Source organism: Macrobrachium nipponense, chromosome 34, assembly GCF_015104395.2.
Source record: "Macrobrachium nipponense isolate FS-2020 chromosome 34, ASM1510439v2, whole genome shotgun sequence".
Taxonomy (NCBI): Eukaryota; Metazoa; Arthropoda; class Malacostraca; order Decapoda; family Palaemonidae; genus Macrobrachium; species Macrobrachium nipponense.
The window spans coordinates 6,266,608-6,290,363 of record NC_061095.1 but is presented as its reverse complement, the minus strand read 5'-3'; the positions used below and the strand labels follow the sequence as shown (position 1 = coordinate 6,290,363).

General features: G+C 41.7%; 1 protein-coding gene across 3 annotated transcripts in view; it reads right to left on the bottom strand.

Annotated features, from left to right (window-relative positions):
• LOC135207870 (uncharacterized) overlaps nucleotides 1-23,756 on the bottom strand; it is a 162,528-nt gene that overhangs the window by 15,388 nt on the left and 123,384 nt on the right. For all 3 annotated transcript variants that reach the window (XM_064239759.1, XM_064239760.1, XM_064239757.1), the window contains exons 7-8: nucleotides 22,725-23,149; nucleotides 17,798-17,950 (exon numbers count right to left, since the gene is read on the bottom strand). In XM_064239759.1, the coding sequence (XP_064095829.1) occupies nucleotides 17,798-17,950; nucleotides 22,725-23,149 (578 nt within the window). The remainder of the gene's footprint in view (nucleotides 1-17,797; nucleotides 17,951-22,724; nucleotides 23,150-23,756) is intronic.

Genomic DNA, 23,756 nt, shown 5'->3' with positions numbered 1-23,756 from the left:
TGAGTTTGTTCAATACTTTCATAAGGAGATTCACTGGAGGGAAGACGTAAATCTTCTCCCATTGTTCCAGTCCAGAGCCAGGGCGTCCGTGGCGTAAGCCAGAGGGTCCAGGTTGGGGGCTACATAACACGGTAGTTTGTGGTTCGCTTGGGATGCGAAGAGATCCACCTGTAGCCCTGGGACTCTTTGAAGGATCCATTGGTAAACGAACTGTTGTCTAGTGACCATTCCGACTCTAGGGGTACTGATCGGGATAGGGCGTCTGCTATGACGTTTCTCACTCCAGCTATGTGAGTGGAGGAAAGATGCCAACTGAACTTGTCTGCCAGGGAGAAGATGGCTATCATGACGTTATTTAGATGACGTGACTTGGAGCCTCCTCTGTTTATACAATGTACTACCACTGCACTGTCCAGGACTAGCTTTATGTGGGAGTACTTTTGTGGGCGTAAACCTTTTTAGAGTCAAGAACACTGCCATTGCCTCCAGTACGTTTATATGGAACTGACGGAACTGGAGTGACCAAATCCCTTGAACCTTTTTGACCTGGGAATACCCTCCCCAGCCGCTTAAAGGACGCGTCTGTGTGGATGGTGATCCCTGGTGGAGGGAACTGAAGAGGTAACTGACACTGATAGATTCTTGACTTTCGCCCACGGACGAAGCCGATTCTTTAGAATCAGAGGCACTGAGGATACTTTTTGTCCCTGGACCTGACATTTGCTCGCGAGCGCCAGATCCTGGTTAGGTCTTTCAGTTTGGCTTTCATTAAGACGTTCGTTACTGATTGCAAAACTGGAGAGAGCCGAGGATCCTTTCCTGAGCTCTCCTTGATGCTAGTTTGTGACTTAGAAATTGCTTGACTGACTTCGCTATTTCCTTCCTTTTGTAGATGGAATCGACAGAGTGTGGGAGGATAGATTCCATTGAATGCCTAGCCACTGAAAGTCTGACTCTGGATGAGTCTTGACTTGGACTTGTTTATCTTGAATCCTAGATATTTCTAGGAACTGGATCACTTTCAGTGTAGCCTTGTTGCATTCCTCGACTGATGGGGCCCAGATCAACCAATCGTCGAGATACGCCACTACCATAATCCCCTGCGATCTGAGTTGTTGCACTACCACTTCCGCTAGCTTCGTGAACACTCTGGGTGCCACGTTGAGTCCGAATGGAACTACCTGAAGGAGAATGTCTGGTCTCCTATCTTGAATACCAGATACGGACGGAAGTGTCTTGCAATAGGGATATGATAGTAGGCGTCTGTAAGATCGATAGAGGTGGTGACGGCCCCCACGGGGAAGTAAGGTCCGCACCTGTGAGATCGTGAGCATCTTGAACTTGTCGCAGCGGATGGCTAATGTTTAAGCGGGACAAGTCTAAGATTACCCTTCTTTTTTGTGAGCCTTTCTTTGGCACGCTGAACAAGCGACCTTGAAATTTTAATCTCTTGACTCTCGCTATAGCTCCTTTCTGAAGGAGGTCGTCTGCGTACTCTGTCAATTCCTTTGGAAGGAAGTTGACGGAAAGGTCTGGCTGGAGGGGGTGGGTTTCGTCAAACCAGGCTCCAACCCAGCCCTTTTGACACTATGCTCTGAGCCCACTGGCTGAAGCTCCACCGGTGGCGAAAGTGAAACAGCTCCTCCTACCTGAAGTTCTTCATTGGTTCTGGTAACCGCCTCGGCCTCCTCTGAAGTGCTTTCCCCTATTAAAGGGGGCCGTCCCGATCCTCTCCCACGAAAGGACCGCTTACCTCTGCCTCCCTTACCCGAGCGGTCATACTTCTGAGAAGCTTGACTCTCGAAGGCTTGATTGTAAGCTGGAGAGATGGCGTAGGAGGTAAGAGGGTTGAGGCTGAGGGGATATCACATAAATTTTGGCTGTGATTGACCCTTAGACGTGGAAGGTTGGGCTGTCTGCACTAACGGCACTGCTGGAACTTGTTGAGGAAAGCGTGGTTGCTTCTTTTGGTAAGGTTGGAAACGCCTGGGTTTCCTCTGTCCCTTACCTTTAGGTGTCAGGTCTTGCCTCCTCCTAGCCGTAAGGCCCCAACGGTCCTTAAGGCTCTGGTTCAATCTCGTAGCCTCTGCCTGGACTTCCTTAACCATAGCCTCTGGAAGAGATCTGCGCCCCAGATGTTAGAGGAGAGTAACCTCATTCGGCTCATGTCGAATGGTTGCCTCTTGTAGGACCATGCTTCCTACAATTCGTTCTAGCAGTGGCAAACTCGAACATATCTGACATGCACCGTTTGAGTCAGGGCTTTGGTCATAAGCTTAAAAAGTTGGTTCTGATCCATAGGCCATGGTTGCTACCTCAGACATAGCCATAGAGTTGATTGATCTGGCTAGTCGTGATTTTGCGTCAAATTCAGCCTGAATAAGACTATCGGTGAGCCTGGGTCCTTTCACCAAAACTGCTCCATAGCACAGTCGGTTTGAGTTTGCCAGCTGAGAATGTATTCGGCAAGTCTTCCCACAATTCTCCAACTGAAGGGAGTAACGGAGATGTGGGATCTGCTTCTTTCAACTGAGGCATGGGTTCCCCCTTCTGGGCCGCTGAGATGGTTGACCTCGCTATCTTGGTTAGGAACGGGAGCGGGGTACTCTCATCCATTGTGAAAATGGTAAAGGACTTTTAAAATGGTTATATCTTGGTGTTAGAACAATCCATGTCCTCTAAACACCTGAGCCATTCTCTCTGAGCCTGGTCTCGTGAATAGAGGACTGTCTCCTTTGGTACCCTATCGTCCCGAACCATAGCCGAAGGCGTGAGCCTTGCGTAGCCTATGAAAGGAGGCTGGAGGCCTTCCGGGTAGAACTCGAAGTCCTCTATTCTTCGAGTCCCAAACTCCGGTATAGAGATGAGACCGTCCTGGAAGGGGGCGTATGACGCTACTCTCCATGGGTTGTTCATAGAGAAAGCAGGAAGTGAGTCATACGGAGGAAGCTGAGTTCCACTTGTGTTGGAAAGTGAGGGAGAGGCTAGAGGGGCTTCTCTTAGCCCGGCTATAATGGTATCTTGGGAAGTGATCCTATCCGACAGACGAGAGATCATTTGTTCCATACTACTCTTTAGGGACCCAACTAGGTCGCCCACCTGTTGCAACAGGCCAGCATTGGAGTCCAAAGCCGGAGCTGCTGCGGAGGTGGAGGGGAGGCTCTGAATTGGAACCAATGGTAGCGGAACTGGTGATTCTGCCGGAGTGCGAGATCTCTCCTTGGATTTACTTTTTGAGGACTTAGAGCCGGAGCTAGAAGCTTTAGACCTGTCTGGGCCGGGATTGCCAGCCGGAGACTTACGTGAGGAAGAAGACGAGGACGTCTTCTTAGACGACGATGACGTCTTAGTCAAGGTCATCACTTTAGCCTTGACCTTAGGTCTAACCGAAGCCTCAGGAGGAGTATATAATTCGTCACCCGTAAAGCCTTGGAAGGATGGAGAGGTTGCAGGGGTAGAAGAAACAGTCACGCCCAAGGGCAACCCTTGGGTGTCCACCTTACCTACCTCGACCAAACAGGTCGTCTATACCTACCATCGGTTCAACATTAATATCCAAGGTTGCGACATCCGTGGAGATATCCTGGTCTTGTTCAGATAAGGAGGCCGCCAGCTGTTGTTGGATGAAGGCGATAGTCGGGTCCGCCTCTACTGGGTCGACGTATCCTGTCGCCTTGCCTCCGGGGAAGATTAATAACGCTAACCGCTTCTCGAGGATGTAGGGCCCTGACCCTTGGCGGCGTTCTTGCCAAAACCTCCGACCCAGGCCCGTAGGGTAGCAGTGCGGTATCCCTTACTGCCGGAGCCTGTAAGAGAGGGCGTAGTTTAGATTTAAGAATCACTTAAAACTAAAAACTTAGAGTATAACTTAAACTAGATGCCTTAAGTTAAAAGTAAATGATGAAAAAACTTAAGCACTAAAATAGAAGCGGAGCAGCTACTGGAGATGGAATACTTACCCCTTCCAAAGCTGGCTCACCAGATCGTAACATATGGTACACGTCTCATGGTACCAGACCTGGATGTCCCCGTGCGTAGTCGCGCATTGGAGCATGGGACCGGCAACTTCGTGTTCCACATGGGTCCTGAGTGTAGCGGAACATCCCGGATGCTCACAGTGGTGGCCTGTAAGTGGGAAGACACATGAGTATCTTAAAAAGCATCACTTACAGACTAAAGGACAAAAGAACTCCGTTACATGCCGGAGCTCGGAAAAAATTTGGGCATAACCCCTCCCTGCATTGCCTTGAATAGGCTATAATCCCGGAGAGACTCCAGGTAACGATATGAAAGGGAGGGGGGAATGGTTTAAAGGTTACTTAAGAATAAACTTAAAAGATAACTTAAACACTAAACGCCAAACGCAACCGGACTAGGTCCAGTGTGAAGCGGAGTGTAGTAACTCAGCAATACGGTAAGGTTAGCAGTTGACCCTACTGTATGTTCCGGTCCACTCTGCTGGGTGGACTAACCCCTTCCGCTGGATACCAGGACTCCGATCATGGAGGAGCTCTAGTAAGGAGGGCAAGGGCGGGAAGACATACATGCTCGAGCTAGCCCGGAGCGACAAGGTAGCAACAGAAGGGGGGGAAGGCCAGGGCCCCCACAACGTACCACCCGGCCGGACCGAGAAGCCGGAGAGTTCGAGACCAGTCTGGGTCTGTCCCGACTCCCTAGCCCCTCCGCCTGAGGGGAGAGAGGGAGGCAGCTCGGGTAAGCGGAGCGAGCATGGGCAGACCGACCCACCCCGCCCGACTCTATGGAAGAGCGGGAGGGGGGGAGGTGGGACTGGGCAGGCGTCTGGCTGTCCCGTGATCACGAAGTGACCACGAGGCGGTAAACTGAGATACGATAATCAAACCTAGGCCAACCAACTGATCAGAGAGAAGCTATCGGGAAGCAACTTGAACTGAAAGCGGTAGCATATAGGCCCCACAGGGCTAAAACAAACTGATCAGAGAGATGCTATAGGAAAGCAACCGAACTGATCAGCGGTAGTATAGGCTCTATGAGCCAGGACCTAGGCTAAGCCAGACGCCTAACTAAACCTAACGATGACAAAATACATATAATAAATAAAATAAAATGAAAGAAAGAAAGCAATATAGCAGGAGAAAAAATCCAGGAGTGTACGACTAACCCGAAGGCAAGTCTACCACTCAAAGCTAGTCAGAGGCCGATACTAAGAACCTGGACTAGGGTCTGGATAGAAAAAGCCTACATAAGGTGAAATACATGCATGCATGACAACCTGAGTAGACCTTAACCTAAGTAAAGCGGATAATAAAATAGAGCGTACATAAATAAGGGATGTTCTAGGTATGGGAGACCAAGAACGAACCCATCACGCGGCAGAACCATGCTGCCATGCTTCCGACCCCGAGAACGTATTTATACCTAAAAAACGGCAAATACTGTCTCAGGGACGGAAAAAAACCAACTACCGTAAATACTGAGTACTTAACTTAGCTGCTGCGATAGCTGCACGCTCCATTATGGAAAATCCAAAGAAAGGGCACAAAAAACAGAGAGAAAAATAACACGTGTGACTCGTGTGCGCTAACTGAAAAGGATGGCCACCAGAGGCGCAGCAGTCGGCAGCATGGGATGGAGTAGTAGTAGTACGAGCTGCTCACTCTGTGGGACGGCTCCCCTCTTGGAGGGTTTTTGTAGTGGGAGATTTCTATTGGCATTTGGCTCGTGGTAGTGGTCTCACTCGCCTAGTGTTCATACCGACACCCTCCTAGAGGGTGAGCGAGTCAGTTACACTGACCTTTTTCTTTATTTTATTTATTCTCTGGTATGTGTTAGTACATTTACCCTAGAAATAATAGATTAAAGGATATTTCGCGCAAGCGACACGAGCTGAGCCCAGAAAAATAGTTTAGAATTGGAAAAAAAAATACAATTTATTTACAAAATATACTATATAGCCAAAACATGTGGCAACATTTGCAACAAGGGACATACATAATAAAATAATTACAGATAATTGTATGTACGTAAAACTATACACGATTATACACTTATTCTAATAGCTAAGGCATTTGCTGAGGTAGGTAAAATGTTAATGAGGCTGGCATAATTGAAAAGAGATTCATAGTGAACAAGGAACGGTACGGTATAAAATGATGTAATAGTAGGAGACACTGGTCTTCCTGCAGCTATTGCATGATATTTAAGATCCTCTAAAGGACTTAGGTAGTGCTTTTGGAAAACCAAGGGTGACTTCCAACCAGTATACTTCTTCAGATCATCATAGTCCATATATTTGAAGAAGTTAACAGAAGTTGCTATTGCCGAATGTCATGCACCTTGGGAAATGACCCTGGGCTGGCTTTCTTGATAAAATATAAAATCTGCTGCCTAATGCCTTTTAGAGATAGTGTACCACCATCTTTTCTAATGAAAAGGGGGCCTTTGGAATAGGTAGACGTCCTAGATAAATAGTCCTTAAGAGTTTTAACAGGACATAACGATGGATCCTGCGGAAGCGGGACAATCTTCCATGGAGACCACCTCATCAAGGGATCTTCATTCTTAGCTAGAAATTGCTTATTTGGCGAAAGCAACACGTCCCCACCCCGAGGAAAGGAACTCAATGCGCATCTCTAGATAAAGATGACAGCTCTGATATTTGGCACCTGAAGCTAGACTCAATAAGAACAGAGTTTTACGCAAAATGGTTTGTAATCACATTTGAAGTTGTCTGTTTCCGAGGCTAACCTAAGAACATCATAAGAAACCATGACACTGACGACGGTCTGTGAATGGGCCGTAGACGTGCACATGCCCTTGGGATAGATGGTGAAATAAGACTCGGTTAGATGATACCAAACCCGAGAAGAAAAATCTTTTTCAGAGCTGACTTAGTGGTTGTTATTGTTGCAGCTGCCAAGCCTTGTTCAAACAAAGACCTGAAGAAGGTTATGGCCACGTTCAATGTCATTACTTTGATATTTGATTCTCTGAGGAACGAAGACAATTTCTTAACTGCTGAGTCATACTGGCGAAGCGTAGACTCTCTCTTGTCTGACTCCAAGAACAACATGTTCTGTGGATCAATGTCGCCCTACTCTCTTAACCTGCAAACTTCATGAAATCCATAAAGTTAGGGTTTTGTGAAGACCTGAGGAATCGAACACAGTCCTCGTTTGAACTTGTTGCGATAGTCTCAAGTCCGGGAGAGGGTGAGGGCGAAGACCTAGTTCCAGGGAGAAGGGGAAACCAGTTGCTCTTGGGCCAGTGAGGGGCTATGAGAGCCACCTGACCTTCGAAGGATCTCAACTCGTGCAGCACTTCAGGAGAAGGTTCATGGAGGGAATAAATAGATCTCCGTCCACTGGTTCCAATCTATGCTCAAGGGGCGTCCGTAGCGTATGCCAGAGGGTCCAGATTGGGGGCTACGTAACAAGGCAGCTTGTGGTTTGCCTCTGTGGCAAACAGATCTACTTCCAGACCTGGTACTCTTTGGCAAACCCTCTCGAAGGATTCTTGGTCCAGTGACCATTCTGATTCCAGAGGGACCGACCGAGAGGGGCAGGGCGTCTGCCACTACATTGTGGACTCCTGCCAGGTGAGTAGCCGACAGATGCCAGGTGTCTTGGCTGCTAGAGAAAAGATTGCTATCATCACGTGGTTCACATGACCTTGACTTTGAACCACCTCTGTTTATACAGTGTACTACTACTGCACTGTCGAGGACCAACCTGATATGAGTCTTCTTTGGAGGACGGAGCTTTTTTAAAGTCAGAAACACTGCCATAGCTTCCAGAATGTTGATGTGAAGTGTTTGGAAGTGAGGTGACCAAGTTCCCTGAACCTTCTCGTGCTGTGAATAACCTCCCCAACCTGTCAGCGATGCGTCCGTATGCACCACTAGGGACGGGGGAGGAAACTGCAACGGTAACTCCTTGGCTAGGTTGGCGGCCTTTGTCCATGGGCGCAGGCGTTTTCTGAGAATCAGAGGTATCCGGGCGAACTTGTCCCGACACTTGGCATTTGCCTTCGAACGCCAAACTCGATTGATGTCCTTGAGTTTGGCTTTCAACAGAACGTCCGTGACTGAGGCAAACTAAAAAAATATTGTATTAATCTCTCTCAAGAAAGATAAAATAATGTACAGGTTTTGACATTTATAATAAACCAAGCAAGAAAAAGGCACCTCTTTAAAAATGAGCAAAAATAAAATTTGAAGGACAAGGCCTTCCACTGAAAATTACAATTTTGGGTCAAAATGTTGAAGTAAGACCATATGTACCTAAACCCTCAAAATGTAAAATTGCAATAAATATGGACACAGCAATAAATGCCACAGCAACTCCTGACAAGTATACTTTGGTTCAAATCATCATACTACAAGTGGAATTGTGATGTACAACATGGAACTAAAACTATGTACTTCAATACAGAACTGGAATGTCCATAAGAGACGCTAAACTATAATCTATAGAAAAAACCAACAGAAAAATTCTAAATTGAAATTATCATACAAAAGATAAAATCACAAACAAGACAAAAAAATATTTTAGTACAGAACTGATGACAAGAAGCACTCATTTTGTCCAATAAGACTTTAACTGAGTTCAATAATAGTCAAAATTATGAAAAAACATGTTTATCAAGACACCTATCACTATATAAATTTGCTGAAAAGGCTAACAATTACATAGCTTAATGCTTCATTCACTTGACAATTAAAATTTTGAAATTCGTGGATCGCGCTAATTGTTTTGGGTAGGTGACAAGAGCCTTGCCCACTTTCAGGGCAGAGAGAGAGACAACACATCAGAGTTTAGTTTGTTTCTGCTGACTTACAGCTGTACACCAGTGTACAGCTGTCAACTGGCAGAAACAAATTGAGCTCTTTGCTATGTTGTTCCTCTCCTGTCACCTACCCAAAATAATTAGTGCAGTATTCACCAAAAGTTGATGACAAACAACCAGTAAAGTATGAATTTCAGAATTTTATGCTGCTGCCAACAACCAGTGTACAGCCATCAGAAACAAATTGAGCTCTTTGTTATGATGTTCCTCTCTGTACCCCGAAAGTGGGTGAGGCTCTTGTCACCCACTCAAAACAATTAGCGCAACACACAAATTTAAAAATTTTAACTTTCCAGTGAATGAAACATAAATTACAGGCAGTCCCCGGGTTACGATGAGGGTTCCGTTCTTGAGACGCTTTGTAACCCGAAAATCATTGTAAGCCGGAACATCACTAAAAATCCTAAGAAAACCTTACTTTTAATGCTTTGGGTGCATTCAAAACTATGTAAACTGCATTCTTATTGCATTTTGGATAAAAAAACCTTACAATATTGATGATTTTGCATTTTTGGTGTCATATTTCTTCTGCCAGATGAGCATTGTAAGCATTGTAACCCTAGAAATAATTTCTGATGAATATAATTGAAAAGCACCTTAACCTTAGAACGTCGTAAGCCAAACCCGTCGTAACCCGGGGACTGCCTGTATTGGGTAACTTACCTATATCAAACCATGTTTTTGTAGCAGTCAGTTTGGCATTGTATTTCCCAGCATCACAGACGCCTTCAATGGGGTAGCTAGGTGTAAACCTATGGGTCGGCTCCCCGTATTTAGGGTCTTTTGATGAGGAATAGGCTAATTGGAGGGGTTGCTGTGGTAGTGTTTAACACTCGCCCCAGTTTTATACCGACACCTTTTATATAGGTGAGCGAGTCAGAGGCTTCTGACATGTCCAATTTAGCAGTTCTCTGGTATAATAGCAATATTTTACTAGAAATAGTGCTAAAGCAGACACATTTCACTGGGCGACACGGCTTCCTCGCCCAGAAATAGATTTTTCCTACGTCAAAATCCCTTTTTTCCCCTAAAATAAGTATCCTAGAGGGTGAAGGTTACATTATTCATTGGCCTCTCTTAATCCCAAAGGAAGATTATCTTTGCTAAAAAAAAGAATCAGATATGTTGGAGAAAAGTGAAAATCCTGGTAATACTAATATCCTGTACAATAATGACTTACTCCTTGCCTGTTACTGTACAATAATGACTTACTCCTTGCCTGTTAACACTGTAATCTCCTCATGTGGAAAGAAGTACGTATATATTTGTTGTTGTTTTTTTTTAATGATACTATAATGAAGTCACAGTACTTCAGTGCACTGAGACAATCGAACGTGCAAAGAGCACAAATGCAAAACAAAGCCATCAACCCATGAGTGCTCTCATCACCATCTTTGCTGGTCAAAATTAAGGTGTGTCTTCAAGGTTGGATTGTCTTTGACACCAGGAAATATGGCAATTTCTTCTATAAAATTCTTATAAAAGTTTGTTTACCTCTGCCATCAAAGAAGAATATTACTATATTTATTACATATATCACTTCCTTTACTACAAATTAAACTTTAAGGGTAAAATGACATTTAAGCAGATATTAAATTGGGCTTCTGTATATTTAAAGCTTGGATATCAATCTAGATAACACACTTTTAGCTGCCAAAACACAAGTTAACTGTTCAATGTTTTAATTCTTTTATCCTGTGTTGATTTTCAAATTACCAAACCTTACAGGTACTATATTAAAAGGTCCTAAGTACCAATGTAACAGAAAGCCTTGTTAAATAATAACAATGGAACTAGTGATATAACATTATATACAGTACATATAAAATTAAACCAAATTAATTTTTCTTTAAAGAAACCCATCATTCATATACAGTACAGCCCAGATTCGTGCTTTTTGAATGTCCAAAACACTCCAGTCGTGTCTGGCAGATTCCAGTCCTTTGCCTGAGCAACAGAAGAAGAGTGGTAATAAAATAACAATCACAAATACTCAATTAAATTGGGTGAAAATAAATATCTGTTTAAGACATTCACTAAACTAAGTAAAAATACCAAGCAATCCTGAAGAGTAGGCAGCGTGTCCACACACACAGGCAACATGCATGAAAGAATGAGAACTCCAGCAGTGCACTGCAAGGATTTGGGAGTTAGTGGCCACGTGTATGGGAAATTTTGTCTCTGAAATGCTTTGCTTTGTGCATCAGTATTGTTCTGCAGAGATTGTGGCTCATTTATAACTGAAGGGTTTGTGACAATTTAAATCACTAACTCAAAAGTCTTGATAAATGTAAACTCAAGTCTTGATAAATGTAACAAACATTGTATCTTTACAGAATTTGCTAGAATGAAATATTTAACCAAATTTTGTACTTGACTAAAAATTTTTTTATTAATCTTTTAGCTGTGAAAAAACAAACAATAATGCTGTAGTTTACTTACAAATGAACATGATATTGTTATGATACAATAAAGTTTGTTCATACTTACCTGGCAGATATATATACCGTATATGTAGCTGTATTTTCTGAAGTCCGACAGAATTTAAAAAACTTCCGGCACACGCAGTGGTCGGCCAGGTGGTTAGTACCCATTCCCGCCGCTGGGAGGCGGGTATCAGGAACCATTCCCATTTTCTATTCATAATTTTTATTTCCACTGTCCCCTGAGGGGAGGTGGGTGGGTACTTGATTATATATATCTGCCAGGTAAGTATGAACAAACTTTATTGTATCATAACAATATCATTTTGTTCATGAACACTACCTGTCAGAATATATATAGCTGAATCCAACCGTTGGAGGTGGGAAAGGACAGAATAGAAGGATTTTGGGAAACAAATGCATGCAGATGATTTACATCTTGGTTCCACCTGTTAGCATAGCTGACTTTGTGATTACTGTCACCCAAGTCTGCTTCTGCTTTACTAGAGTTGCCAGCGAGGTAGAGACCTATAAAGCTGGTGCACTCCAGATGATCTGTCAACGGGGGCGTGACCACAATGTGACTAGACCATATTGACCATACCATGAGGGCTAAGAAGTAAAATAAATATATATATATATATCACCACCTGACCAACCTAGCCAAAGTTAAGGTGTTTTAACTAAGGCTTAAGAGTTAAGAAGTCGCCATTGGCGGCGACTCAATAACTAAATTAAGAGCTCTTCCTAACCATTTTCTACAGGATAGGATGAGTGGTACTTCTTGCCCCCAAGATTGTGTCTGCAGACACGTATGGCCCTAGCGAGCAGCAGATCTCATATGCCGTCTTCACATCCCGCAGGAAGTGTGAAGCGAACACAAAGTTGCTTTGCTAAAACGTGGTACTCAGTATGTTACTGAGTGCCATGCTCTGTTGAAATGCTTCCGAGGCCGCGCCCTCACCTCGTGAGCATTCAGATCAAAAGATTTCAAATCTTTGTGCAAACACAATGAAGGAGCCTTTTTGAAAGAACTCCTTAACACTAAACCCAGGGTGTTCTTTGATATGGGCAAGTCTAGTCTTTTTCGGAACACTGCAGATTGTCCGAAGGACTTCGACTTTCTTTAGTTTTATGTAGATAAAACTTGAGAGACCCGACAGGGCACAGGACTCTCTCTGGCTCTTGCCCAATAACTTTTGCATCGTTTCCATTCTTAGGCCACAACGGAAGGTTTAGCGAACACACCGCATTGTGTTCCCTAAAGCCAAAACTTCTGACGATGGCTTAAAACCTCACTAACCTTTCTGGTCACGTGCAATTAGTTAACCAAAAGGAGAGGTTCGAAATGCTTTGACATCAAGAACTACAGACTACGTCTAAGTTCCATATAGAAAGCTTCGATCTGGACATGCACAGTCAGTCCGTCTGTACTAAAGTCAGGTGACCAACCAGTTGACCAGTCAGACGAATCAAGGACAGCAAGGCTGTACCCTGAAGACCATAAGGCACTATTCTTCGCTGAAGGATGAGTGTCTGGACTGCCTGGGCGATTCAAGCTAAGCAAACCTTGGGGGGTGTATCAACACAACCCAACGTCGTTAGCGAATCAACTCCTGAGCAACTCCTGACTCGAGCTTCTGGTGCCAGGAGAAAGGAGCGAGGAGCAAAAAGGCGATTCAGTCCCGAAGGACGAATGCCTGACAGTCCAACCTGGTCTCATGTAAAACGATCATCGTGGGTATCAAACGCAACCGACTTCGTCAACAAGAAACTCAGGGCTACTATATGTCGCCTGATCTCGCACGAGTGTCTGACTCCGAGAAAACAGGTGAGACAAAAAGTAGATGGTGAGCGAGTTTCGAGATTCCACAGAACTCAAAGATCGTGAAGGGCTTTGTTGTTTGACAGAAGCAAATCTCTGAGCCCAAAGGCCATCAACAACATATTTGCGTATTCTTTAATAGATGTGACTGCCAGCTTATCCCATTCCTCAAACGGAAAGGGAAGACGGTAATCTTATGCTGTCAACATCTCGATAGTCTGAACGTGGTCAGACTCAGAGCGGAGAGGTTATAGGTACCTTTCGTGTTAGAGTAGACCGACTCTCTCGGAAAAGGTCCTTGGAAAGTGAACTAGGAAGGACGTGACCTCTGTGAATCTAGGATCTTGAAGGCCAACATGGGGCGATCAGCGTCATTGTCGCTCCCTGTGACGTCATAAATCATCTTATTACATTTCCTGTGACGTCATAAATCATCTTATTACATTTCCTAAGCGTTTGAAAAAGGGGAAAAGAGACTAAACATCCATCCCCGTTCAATATCATAGGATGGCGTTTAATGGTACCGCTCCCGGATCAAGAATAAGGGAGCAGAGAAGAAGAAGCCTCTTCGTCCTCAACATAGCATAGAGATGAATGAAAGGACGTCCCTAAAGTCTCAACATACTTCTAAAGAAAGATTCCACTCGGAAGTCAGTAGTTGCTGCCGTCGATCGAGACGATTTGTACGGACTTTTGCAATCCTGTAACGAACCTCTAGAGGATCGTTACATTCTACGTCTGTTGTTATAATAGGCTCTTTCTTGTAAACCCGAACAGGGACCGAGAGAAGATACTTCCTAAGATATGAGAGAGTTGTGGAAGATCTGAGTTGATATGGACCACTGGTTCCAAAAACTCGTATCGAGGACTGGAGGGACGACCGAATTGCTTCCACTTCTTTCAGATTATGATCCAGGACATCTGAAACCCTCTCCAGATGTCCGGCACCTTCTTTCTATCACCTCAGGTGATACTTGACGCACTGAGAGATGATCAGAATCATTCCTAGATCTCGAATAAAATTTCAGTTTCCCGGTAGGAAAAACATGTAGAGGTCTGAATTGCAGTCTATTCAGGGAAACAAACTTCTTTAGAAAGGAAATGGTCCCCAGCAAGCTCATCCATTCCTCACAGTATGTTTACTTCCCTAATAAGGCTGCGCTTTGCCTAAGCAGGAGAGCATATAATAGTGCAATGTTGCGGTAGACTCGTAGTCCTATACCGTGCGGTAACGAGCACCGAAAGGAGTAAGAGATATCTCTGTTGAACATAGTAAGGCAAAACGAATGCAATGTTTATTCATTCATGTAAGAAATCCCCTCTATCTTAGGCTAAAGTCCGTGATTGTAGGGCAGAGATATAGTTAGTCAGTCAATCCCGCAGGAGAGACGTAACCACCAGCACAGAGATACGGTTAGTCAGTCAATCCCGCAGGAGAGAGAGACGTAACCTAACGCGCATAACAGCGCACGAGCTGTACTGGCTGGTTGGACTGGAAGACAGTCACAGCAGCAGCTTACGATCGTCGTCTTAACTTTATGCCTGGGTTGCCAGCTACCCTATTCTACGAAGAAATAGGTCCGTTATTTTTGAGCAGAAAGAGACTCCAAGCTGGTATATTTAAGCGAAACAGAAAACGCTAAATATATAGATGCGTTTGTGTCGTCATAACACTACTATACAACGGTAAAAGATAAATCGGACACTCCTGGAAGGCTGCAGGGAGTAACGATTAAATGTCCTTAAAATAATAGACAATAGACCTCTCGGTTGCCATCCGAAGAGGTAACTACAGCAAGCGTATATGACTTGAACCAACCAGTAGTAAAATAACGCAAGGCAAAATATGATATTATATTACAAAAAAGTTTGTTCATACTTACCTGGCAGACACATATATAGCTGAATTCGGAAATACAGCTACATACATATCTGACAGGCAAGTTTCATGAACAAAACTTAGAGAATCAAAGCAGACAGCTCAAGCTTCTTATGTTATTGGACATAAGCGTTCATTGACGTAGTCTACGAGTCTATTTCTTGTAAGAGTCTGCGAATGATGAATGAGAGCTCTTCCGCATCTTGTCAATAAAAGCTTATCTGCTTACGCAATATAAAGTTAATGAGATGTTTGTCAATGAGAACTAACCCATTTACGGGACCAAGACATATTTTGTCAATGAGGGGAAACCCACTTACTTGACAAAACGATAGTATATTGTCAATGGGGGAAAGTCACTGAATTGACAAAACGTAATCCAGGAAGTCGAGCATTTTATTTTTCCGATTCCCGTCTCAAACGAGGAAGGGGCAAGAATCCTGTTAAGAGACTGGGCTTACGGCAGGTAGAACGACGATGTTCAATTCGGCAGCATAGTCCCGACTAGGAACTAACAAAATCTGCTTGCAAAATTATCCTGGGAAGAGGAAGAAACTCTACAAGCAGCTTCCTCTCCCGAATCACAACTAATGCCTGCTAAAGCTTAAAATTTATTGGCAGTATGGCAAAGGAAGTCCTGTCTTGCGCTTTCCTGAAGAGCGTCCTTTTGATGAGTGCCTTTGCAAGAATCCTACTGAACGTTGCCGAGAGTCCTGACGTGCAGGACGTCGAGCTTTTACATAACCCGTAACTGCCTTATCGCAAAGTCTTGACTGCGGTAGAGCAAACGAGATCTTCCCTTGAGCTTTCCTTAACTCCATCCACCTTTGCAAAAAGCAATATAATATTGACAGAGACCTCTTGAATTCATGAAACCCGAGGTCTTGCTGGGTTTCGAAGACGAAGTTGTCTGTTCACTTTAAGCTTCCTCCGAAGCACTGCTTACTTCACATTCTTTGCATGTGAGGTATAAGTATCGAAGGTAGAGGTAAAAATTCTTGAGGCCCAAATCGTAAACAAGAGCTTGAAGAGTTCAATAGAACGTTCAGCCAGGCGACACACCTGGCTTGCGCTGGCGCGCGCACTCGGCATCCACTGGCGAGCAGCGAGCACGCTCGGCGTCCACTGGCGCGCGCGCTCGGTATCCACTGGCACGAGCTCGGCGTCCACTGGTGCACGCTTGGCATGCACCCGCGCGCGCCTGGCGTCCATCTGAGCGTCCCGTCCAAGCCGAGCGTCAAAAGAAGCGTGCAGAAAAGCATCATCACCCTCCTGACAGGCGTCAAAACAAGCGAGAGAAACTGCCTTCAGGGAAGAGCGAGATACATCTGGAGAGAAAATTCCGACAGCACGAAGCAGTCTCAGGAGAAGGGTTGATCGTGTGAGAATACGAGGGGCGAGGGAACGCCTTATTCTCACAGTAACAAAGCTCGGACGTCCGCTCTCAAAAGCGTCCTGGTACTAAGACTTCTTTTTCATATTTCTCGGTGGAAAGACGTACACGTGATCAGGCGACGTTCGCCTTCTTACTTCTCACTGAAACGCATAACGAGAGAGAGAGGACGTGAAGCGTCCTCTTCTATAAAGCTTCTATTTAGAGGGCGCGAGTCCTTCCGAAAGCTCCAACCCCTGCGCGGGGAGGACGCTTCGGAGGACGAAGCAATCCTTCAGGATTCGTGCACGTGCACGCACTTTGGCAGTCTGGGGATTTTCATCAGAAACTGCTGAAGGCACGCCAGATCGGTGGGGGTTCCTCGTAACCCTCCTTCGGCTTTCGACATGCTCTCTCCCTGGGTCCTGGGAGTCAAGCAGAGGTCCCGGCCTAGAGGCGAAATAAGGCCGATCTGACGCACCCTCCACTACACAAGGGGTACTGTCACTGCACTTAGCCACTTCACTATTGCTCTCTAAAGCAAGCTCTTTCGATTCTAAGTTACGAATCGAAAGAGTATTAGAGAAAGGGCAATAACCTCTACAGACACTGTTTAGGGCCCGAAGGCAACATTACAGGGTTAGGAGTAACAATAACAGAAGTAGCACTCTTCACAACAATGAAGGAGAGCGATCACCTCTCGCGGACATATTCATAACCCGTAGGCCATACTACAGGGTTAGGCAAAATAAAGTCTACAGGAAGGTTAGCAGGTTCACTACCTGACTTTTTTTGTTCACTGATTAATTGCGTTTTTTACATACGAATCATACGTTTTCCTTACGGAATTAGACATGTTTACTGATTAATTGCGTACATACAAATCATACGTCTTCCTTACGGAATTAGACAAAGTCTCACACTCCTTACATGACAAATCTCAACAAAGAAGCAAGACCCATACCCCTCGTGCATACCAAGTGCGGATCTACCGAAGCTTTCGGTAGCCACACCCTATCTTTGCAGACAACACCCTCTGAAACTAGCCTAACTAGATTCAGATATCTTATGCAAAAATGAATCAAATTCAAATCAATTTAAGATAGCGTATGCCTAGCCACAAATCCAAGTAAATAAATTAAAAGACAATTAGGATACTTAGCAGCAATGAACTTTCCAAAATCTGAGACGGAGGTACTGGAAACAGGTGTTTCCAGCACCGGCGACAGAAAAATTATGAATAGAAAATGGGAATGGTTCCTGATACCCGCCTCCCAGCGGCGGGAATGGGTACTAACCACCTGGCCGACCACTGCGCGTGCTGTAAGTTTTTTAAATTGTCGGACTTCAGAAAATACAGCTATATATATATATCTGACAGGTAAGTTTCATGAACAAAACAACTTTTAAGACCCAAATCTTTATATCTCCATGGCATTGAGCAAACATTTTATACGGGCAAGAATAGTTACCATAAGGTCACGTTTTGTATATTTTCGAGGTCGGCGAGCAATTGTTGGTCTCTGGGTCTCTGATGTATGCAATGGTGTTGACGTTCCTGCACTTATGATAGTAGTGTGAGTTTCCCCCCCAGAAAGGCCAAGAAGGATCAAACCATCCTCATCCTGGAAAAAGTAAATGAAATGCCAGCCTTCTTGCTTTATATAAGCCCCATAGTATTTTTAACTCTTGGTGGACCACAGTATATTTTTTAAAAATATTTGTCACACCACAGTATTTTTTAACTCTTGAGGTAATACAACTAAAATATTCCTTACACTAAAAATGAAATTCTTCAATTTACATTAACCCTTAAACGCCCAAGCGGTAAAAAAAAAAATTGTCTCCCATGTGCCGGAGGTGTTTCGGAGTGAGCGCGAAGCGGAAAAAATATTTTTTTCAAAAAAACACAGCGCGCTTAGTTTTCAAGATTAAGAGTTCCTTTTTGGCTCCTTTTTTTGTCATTGGCTGAAGTTTAGTATGCAATCATCAGAAATGAAAAAAATTATCATTATCATATATAAATAATGCGATATATGATAGCGCAAAAATGAAATTTCATATATAATTGTATTCAAATCGCGCTGTGCGCAAAACGGTTAAAGGTAACAAGTTATTTTTTTTTCGTTGTAATGTACACTAAATTGCAATAATTTTGGTATATAACACATTGTAAAACGATAAAAAAAACACAGAGAAAATATTATCACAAAATGATGCATGAATTCATAACGCACATACGTAAAAAAATATTTTTTTTAAATTCACCATAAATCTAAAAATATTGTTATAGAGACTTCGAATTTGTTTCAAGATGAAGTTAAATGATGGAATATTACAATACTGTAAGAGTTTTAGCTTACAATTGCAGTTTTCGACCATTTCTGACGAGTTAAAGTTGACCAAATGTAGAAATTTTTTTATAAATTTTTTTTATATGCAATTATTTCGGAAATTAGAAAAGCTACAACCTTCAAATATTTTTCCTTTTATTCTACATGAAATTGCGCACATTTTCATATATAAAACTCTATGAAATGCCTAATATGAAACGGAGCAAATTTTCCGAGAATGCGATGTACGCATTCGGGAGATTTATGCGGAGAATCCTGCGCGCGGAGGGAAGGAAAGTTTTTTTCATAAATTCACCATAAATCAAAATTTTGTGCTAGAGACTTCCAATTTGTTGCAAAATGAAGGTAAATTATTGAATATTGCTGAAATATAAGATTTTTAGCTTACAATTGCGTTTTTCGACCATTTTGGTAGAGTCAAAGTTGACCGAACGTGGTTTTTTCTATTTATCGTGATTTATATGCAAATATTTCGAAAATGAGAAAAGCTACAACTTCAATTATTTTTAGTTGTATTTTTTACATGAAATTGCGCACATTTTCATATATAAAACTTTATGTAACGGCTAATTTAAAATGGTGCACATTACCACAATCGCACGTATGATTTTTTCGGAAAGAGTTACCGTGCGGACGTAAGGAAAATGTTATTTTTTTCATAAATTCACCATAAATCGAAATATTGTGCTAGAGACTTCCAATTTGTTACAAAATGAAAGTAAATGATTGAATATTACTAAAATATATGAGTTTTAGCTTACAATTGCGTTTTTCGACCATTTCGTTAAGAGTCAAAATTGACCGAAGGTTGAAAATTTGTCACATCATTTTTTTATATGAAAATATTTCAAAACTGATAAAAGCTACAACCATGGTTGTTTTTTAGTTGTAATTGTGCATGAAAATTTCGCACATTTCCATATATAAAACCTTATGTAACGGCTAAATTTTAAAATGGTGCAAACATTACCACAATCGCATGTATGATTTTTTTCGGAAGAGTTACCGCACGGACGTAAGGAAAAAAAAAAGTTTTTCATAAATTCACCATAAATCGAAATATTGTGCTAGAGACTTCCAATTTGTTGCAAAATTAAGGTAAATAGTTGAATATTACTAAAATATAGGGCGTTTTAGCTTACAATTGCGTTTTTCGACCATTACGGTAGAGTCAAAGTTGACCGAAGGTTGAAATTTTGGCACTTATCATTATTTATATGGAAATATTTCAAAATTGATAAAAGCTACAATAATAAGTATTTTTGTTGTTGTATTCTAAATGAAATTACGCACATTTTCATATGTAATACTTCATGTAACGGATCATTTAAAACGGTGCAAAAATTATGTCAAAGTGACGAAATAATTTTGAGATGTGTCACTGATACTTTTTAGTGCGATAAGAAATAAATTCGCGCTTGCGCGCCTGCGTAGCGATTGTAAACAAAACAACGCCTTGATCCGTGAACTCCCAGCATCCCCCAAGGCGCGTGATTCAAAAGTTTTCGGCTGGTAGGCCTATAAGTATTTTTCCGCGAATTTTTAAAAAAACCTTTTTTGAGTCGACGTATGGTACGTCCATTCGGCATACGGGAGACATTTTGACTCGACGTTTAATACGTCCATTCGGCGTTTAAGGGTTAAAATAGAAACAACCTTGCTGCTGTATACAGCAGTTCCTTACAAACTGCACCATTCTAATAAGAGTCTTTTTCACTTTCTTAGTTCATAAAAATGCATAAATACAAAACATACGAATAAACTTTATAGATAAAGGAAACCATTAACCTTTGTAATAAAAAAATTTACCCTATTGACTGTTTAGCTTTTTTGCAATATACGTCAATGTAATCTCACATCGATCATTAAACATTAAGGTCTTCATCAAACCACCAAATAATTATTTCCTATTTTATACCTGAATGGCTGAAACCTCTGACACTCATTACCATTATTACTGTATATAGAGAAATCTTTTCTTTGCATGAGGAATGCAATTAAATGACAGACTTCTATGTTTTGTAAGGTTAAGGCTAATAGAATTGTTGTACGTAATGCTGTAAAAAATATAAAAGGTTGAACCTCTTCAATTTGGAATTCTGTGGATCAGCAACTCCCATTGTTTCACATATTTTTAATCTGCTGCCATTACTGTAGTTTGTGGATATGCCACCAACATGGTACTGTTCACAGTGCTAATCTGCCAACATCTGATTATACTGCAGCCAAATATTTTGGTGATACAGTCCTATTATTTTTATATATCTGGCCATCTTCCAGCAATTCTACTCCATACAAACAAGAATACATTCCTATATTGAATAGGTGTGAGCACCAAATATTAAAATTCATGGCATGGTTAAGGTGGGGAGATCATGTTACAGTATAGATAAAAGGTTAGCAGAGATTTGGTATCTAGAGGCTGCATAAAAGAGGTTTCAAAGATTCAGATGGTCTTGACATGTGATGAGCATGGATGAGTTGGTCAGAAAAGCTGTAGAATGAACTGCAGGGGGGACCCAAAAAGACATGGAGAAAAGGTATAGATAAGAGCCTACACCTGATAGGAGTTCAGGCAGAAAGAGCACAGGACATTTCACATCTAAACCTTTGAAGGGAAAATTTAATGTAAAAACATCCACTTTCTCCTTTCATGGCCCAAATCATGGCAAAACACCCAAAACTTTTTATATTATTCATCTACTTTACAAAGGACTTTGCCTTGTCAGATGAATGTTACATGTAGAATTTTAATTACTGAATTATAGAACTATCAGATCCCAGGCCATGCAATGCAATGGACCTTTGTGAAATTCAAACATTCCAATCTTCTCTCTGCTCTCCATTTTACAGATCTCTATTCCCCATCTCTTATTTTTTATCCAAGTAAGTTTGGATCTTCCAACTGATCTGGTACCCACAGAAACCCAGGTGACCCAATCACACACTATTCTACAAATGATGGTACAATAATTCATTTGGAATTTTAGTAAGTTTCCTTAAGAGCATCTTTTCTAAATCCATCCTGCCATCTGTCTTTTAATATTGCTTTTAAGCTTTATTCTCATAAAACCTTTATATATAATTTCATTACCATACAATGATTCTGGTAGTATACAGATTGTACTAGACTGACGCATAATCTTACTTTCATATGCAATTTCACCTTATTATATTTCAAATTCTTATTTCTAAACATCCAAAACTGTGGGGCCCATCATCATACTGAACTTGTCATTCATGGCCAAAGCAAGCTTTTATACCATAAATGACTACTCTTAAACATTAATAATTTTACAGGCAATGCCATTTTCAGACAAACAAGTACATACATATCTTATACTAATTCTGGTCATATCAAGTACTATTTACTTAAATGGTAAGTCACCAAGCATAAAATTATTACAAATTAGTTTAGAACAAAATTACATATGGATATGTATATAAAATACAAAACTTACAACCTATTCAGGATTGCTAAAAATTGACCTGGATCCAAACTTGACACCCTTATTTTTATAATAAAATTGGTTTTCTACAATACTGCAGGCAGCTGGCAAACTCTTGGTGAAACATTGGTGAAACAATCATCAAAAATGTATGTAGTATGAGTCAAGTTAACTTTCCCTTAAGGTGGTGATTTATACCATCTTATCTAAAAACAGGTTCTCAAAAAATAATGTACTGTGGCCATTTTTAATTATTGAAAACTGAAAAAAAAAACATTATACCTGAAATCTTTCTACCAGTACATGGTAATATTAAATATCCATACAAACAGCTTCCAGAGGATGAACTTCCTCCTAAAAATTACAGCCTGGTACAATCTTTCGCCATCAAGCTTCACAAAAGCACATTGACAAAATACTTATTGAATTTATATTTGAAAAAGTGTTAAATTTTAAACATTATTTTTTAAATGCATCATATCTGCAGCAGAATCAGTTTCATAAATTTCATTCTGGCAAAATTAATATATGTATCAGGTCAGAAATATATCCAGTGTAAACAAAATTTGAATAAAAATACCCACAGATTCTCTTACAATGGTAGTATGTGAAGTAGTAGGCTGTTGTTGGCTGCCATCTTCTAGTATGGGTGCAGAGGTTATACTTGGGGCCTCCAAGTCACTGTTAGTGCTGAGAGGATCATGCGCCATTGTAACTGTAGCTTCAATGGTCTCATCACCACGGTGAGTATGCTGTATTTCATGACTATTTTGGTGTATAACAACTTCTTCTCCAGCAGATATGTAATGAGTGGCAGTGTGAGGTTCTTGCTGCTGAGGTAGATGGTTGTCAGGTTGAGGTTCTGAGTCAACTAAAGCTGTTCCGTGCTCAACTTTAATCTGAACTCTCTTCAGTAGTCTGTCTTCTGCATGGGGACCATCTTTTGTTGCAGGTCCACCTCCAAGATCTACATCCTCGCACATGCTCATCAAGTCTAAGGTAGCATGCCTTTTGTTGAAAGCTGAAGCATAAAGAATAAATAGTATATTATAATAATACTAAAGCTACAAAATAAGGAGCATATACAAACTGTCCTATTTCTTCAGTCTATTGTAAACTATTGACAGATACATATAAAACTTGATACATGTACATATAAAACTTTATAACCCCTTTTTGATGCTTTATTCTTATTCAAAAATGAGTTTCTGGAATTTTCCTGTAGTTAAAAATATTACAAAAAAATTTTATGGGTAGATCAGTTTTGAATATCATCATCAATTGTGAATACCTACACAAGCACACCTAGCCAGTTTGTAAAGATTTCAAACAGAATTTTTGCAAATTCAGTTCAAAAATGTACATCTTTGTAAAACACTTTTGTATTTTCAAATAAAAGTTTGTTCTAAAAATAACTTGTGCGCTATCTTGAAGTATTTTCAACCTTTGGCATTTTGATATAATTCTTAAAATACAGATTTTTCCAAAATAACAAAGAGCAGTATGTGAGAACAACTGTAACATCTTGAGACAGGATATCTTGACTTGAAACATATGTCATACCATACAGTAAGATTTTAGGATTTCCATCGGAAGGGCTCACACACGTTTTAAAATTCATTTGATAA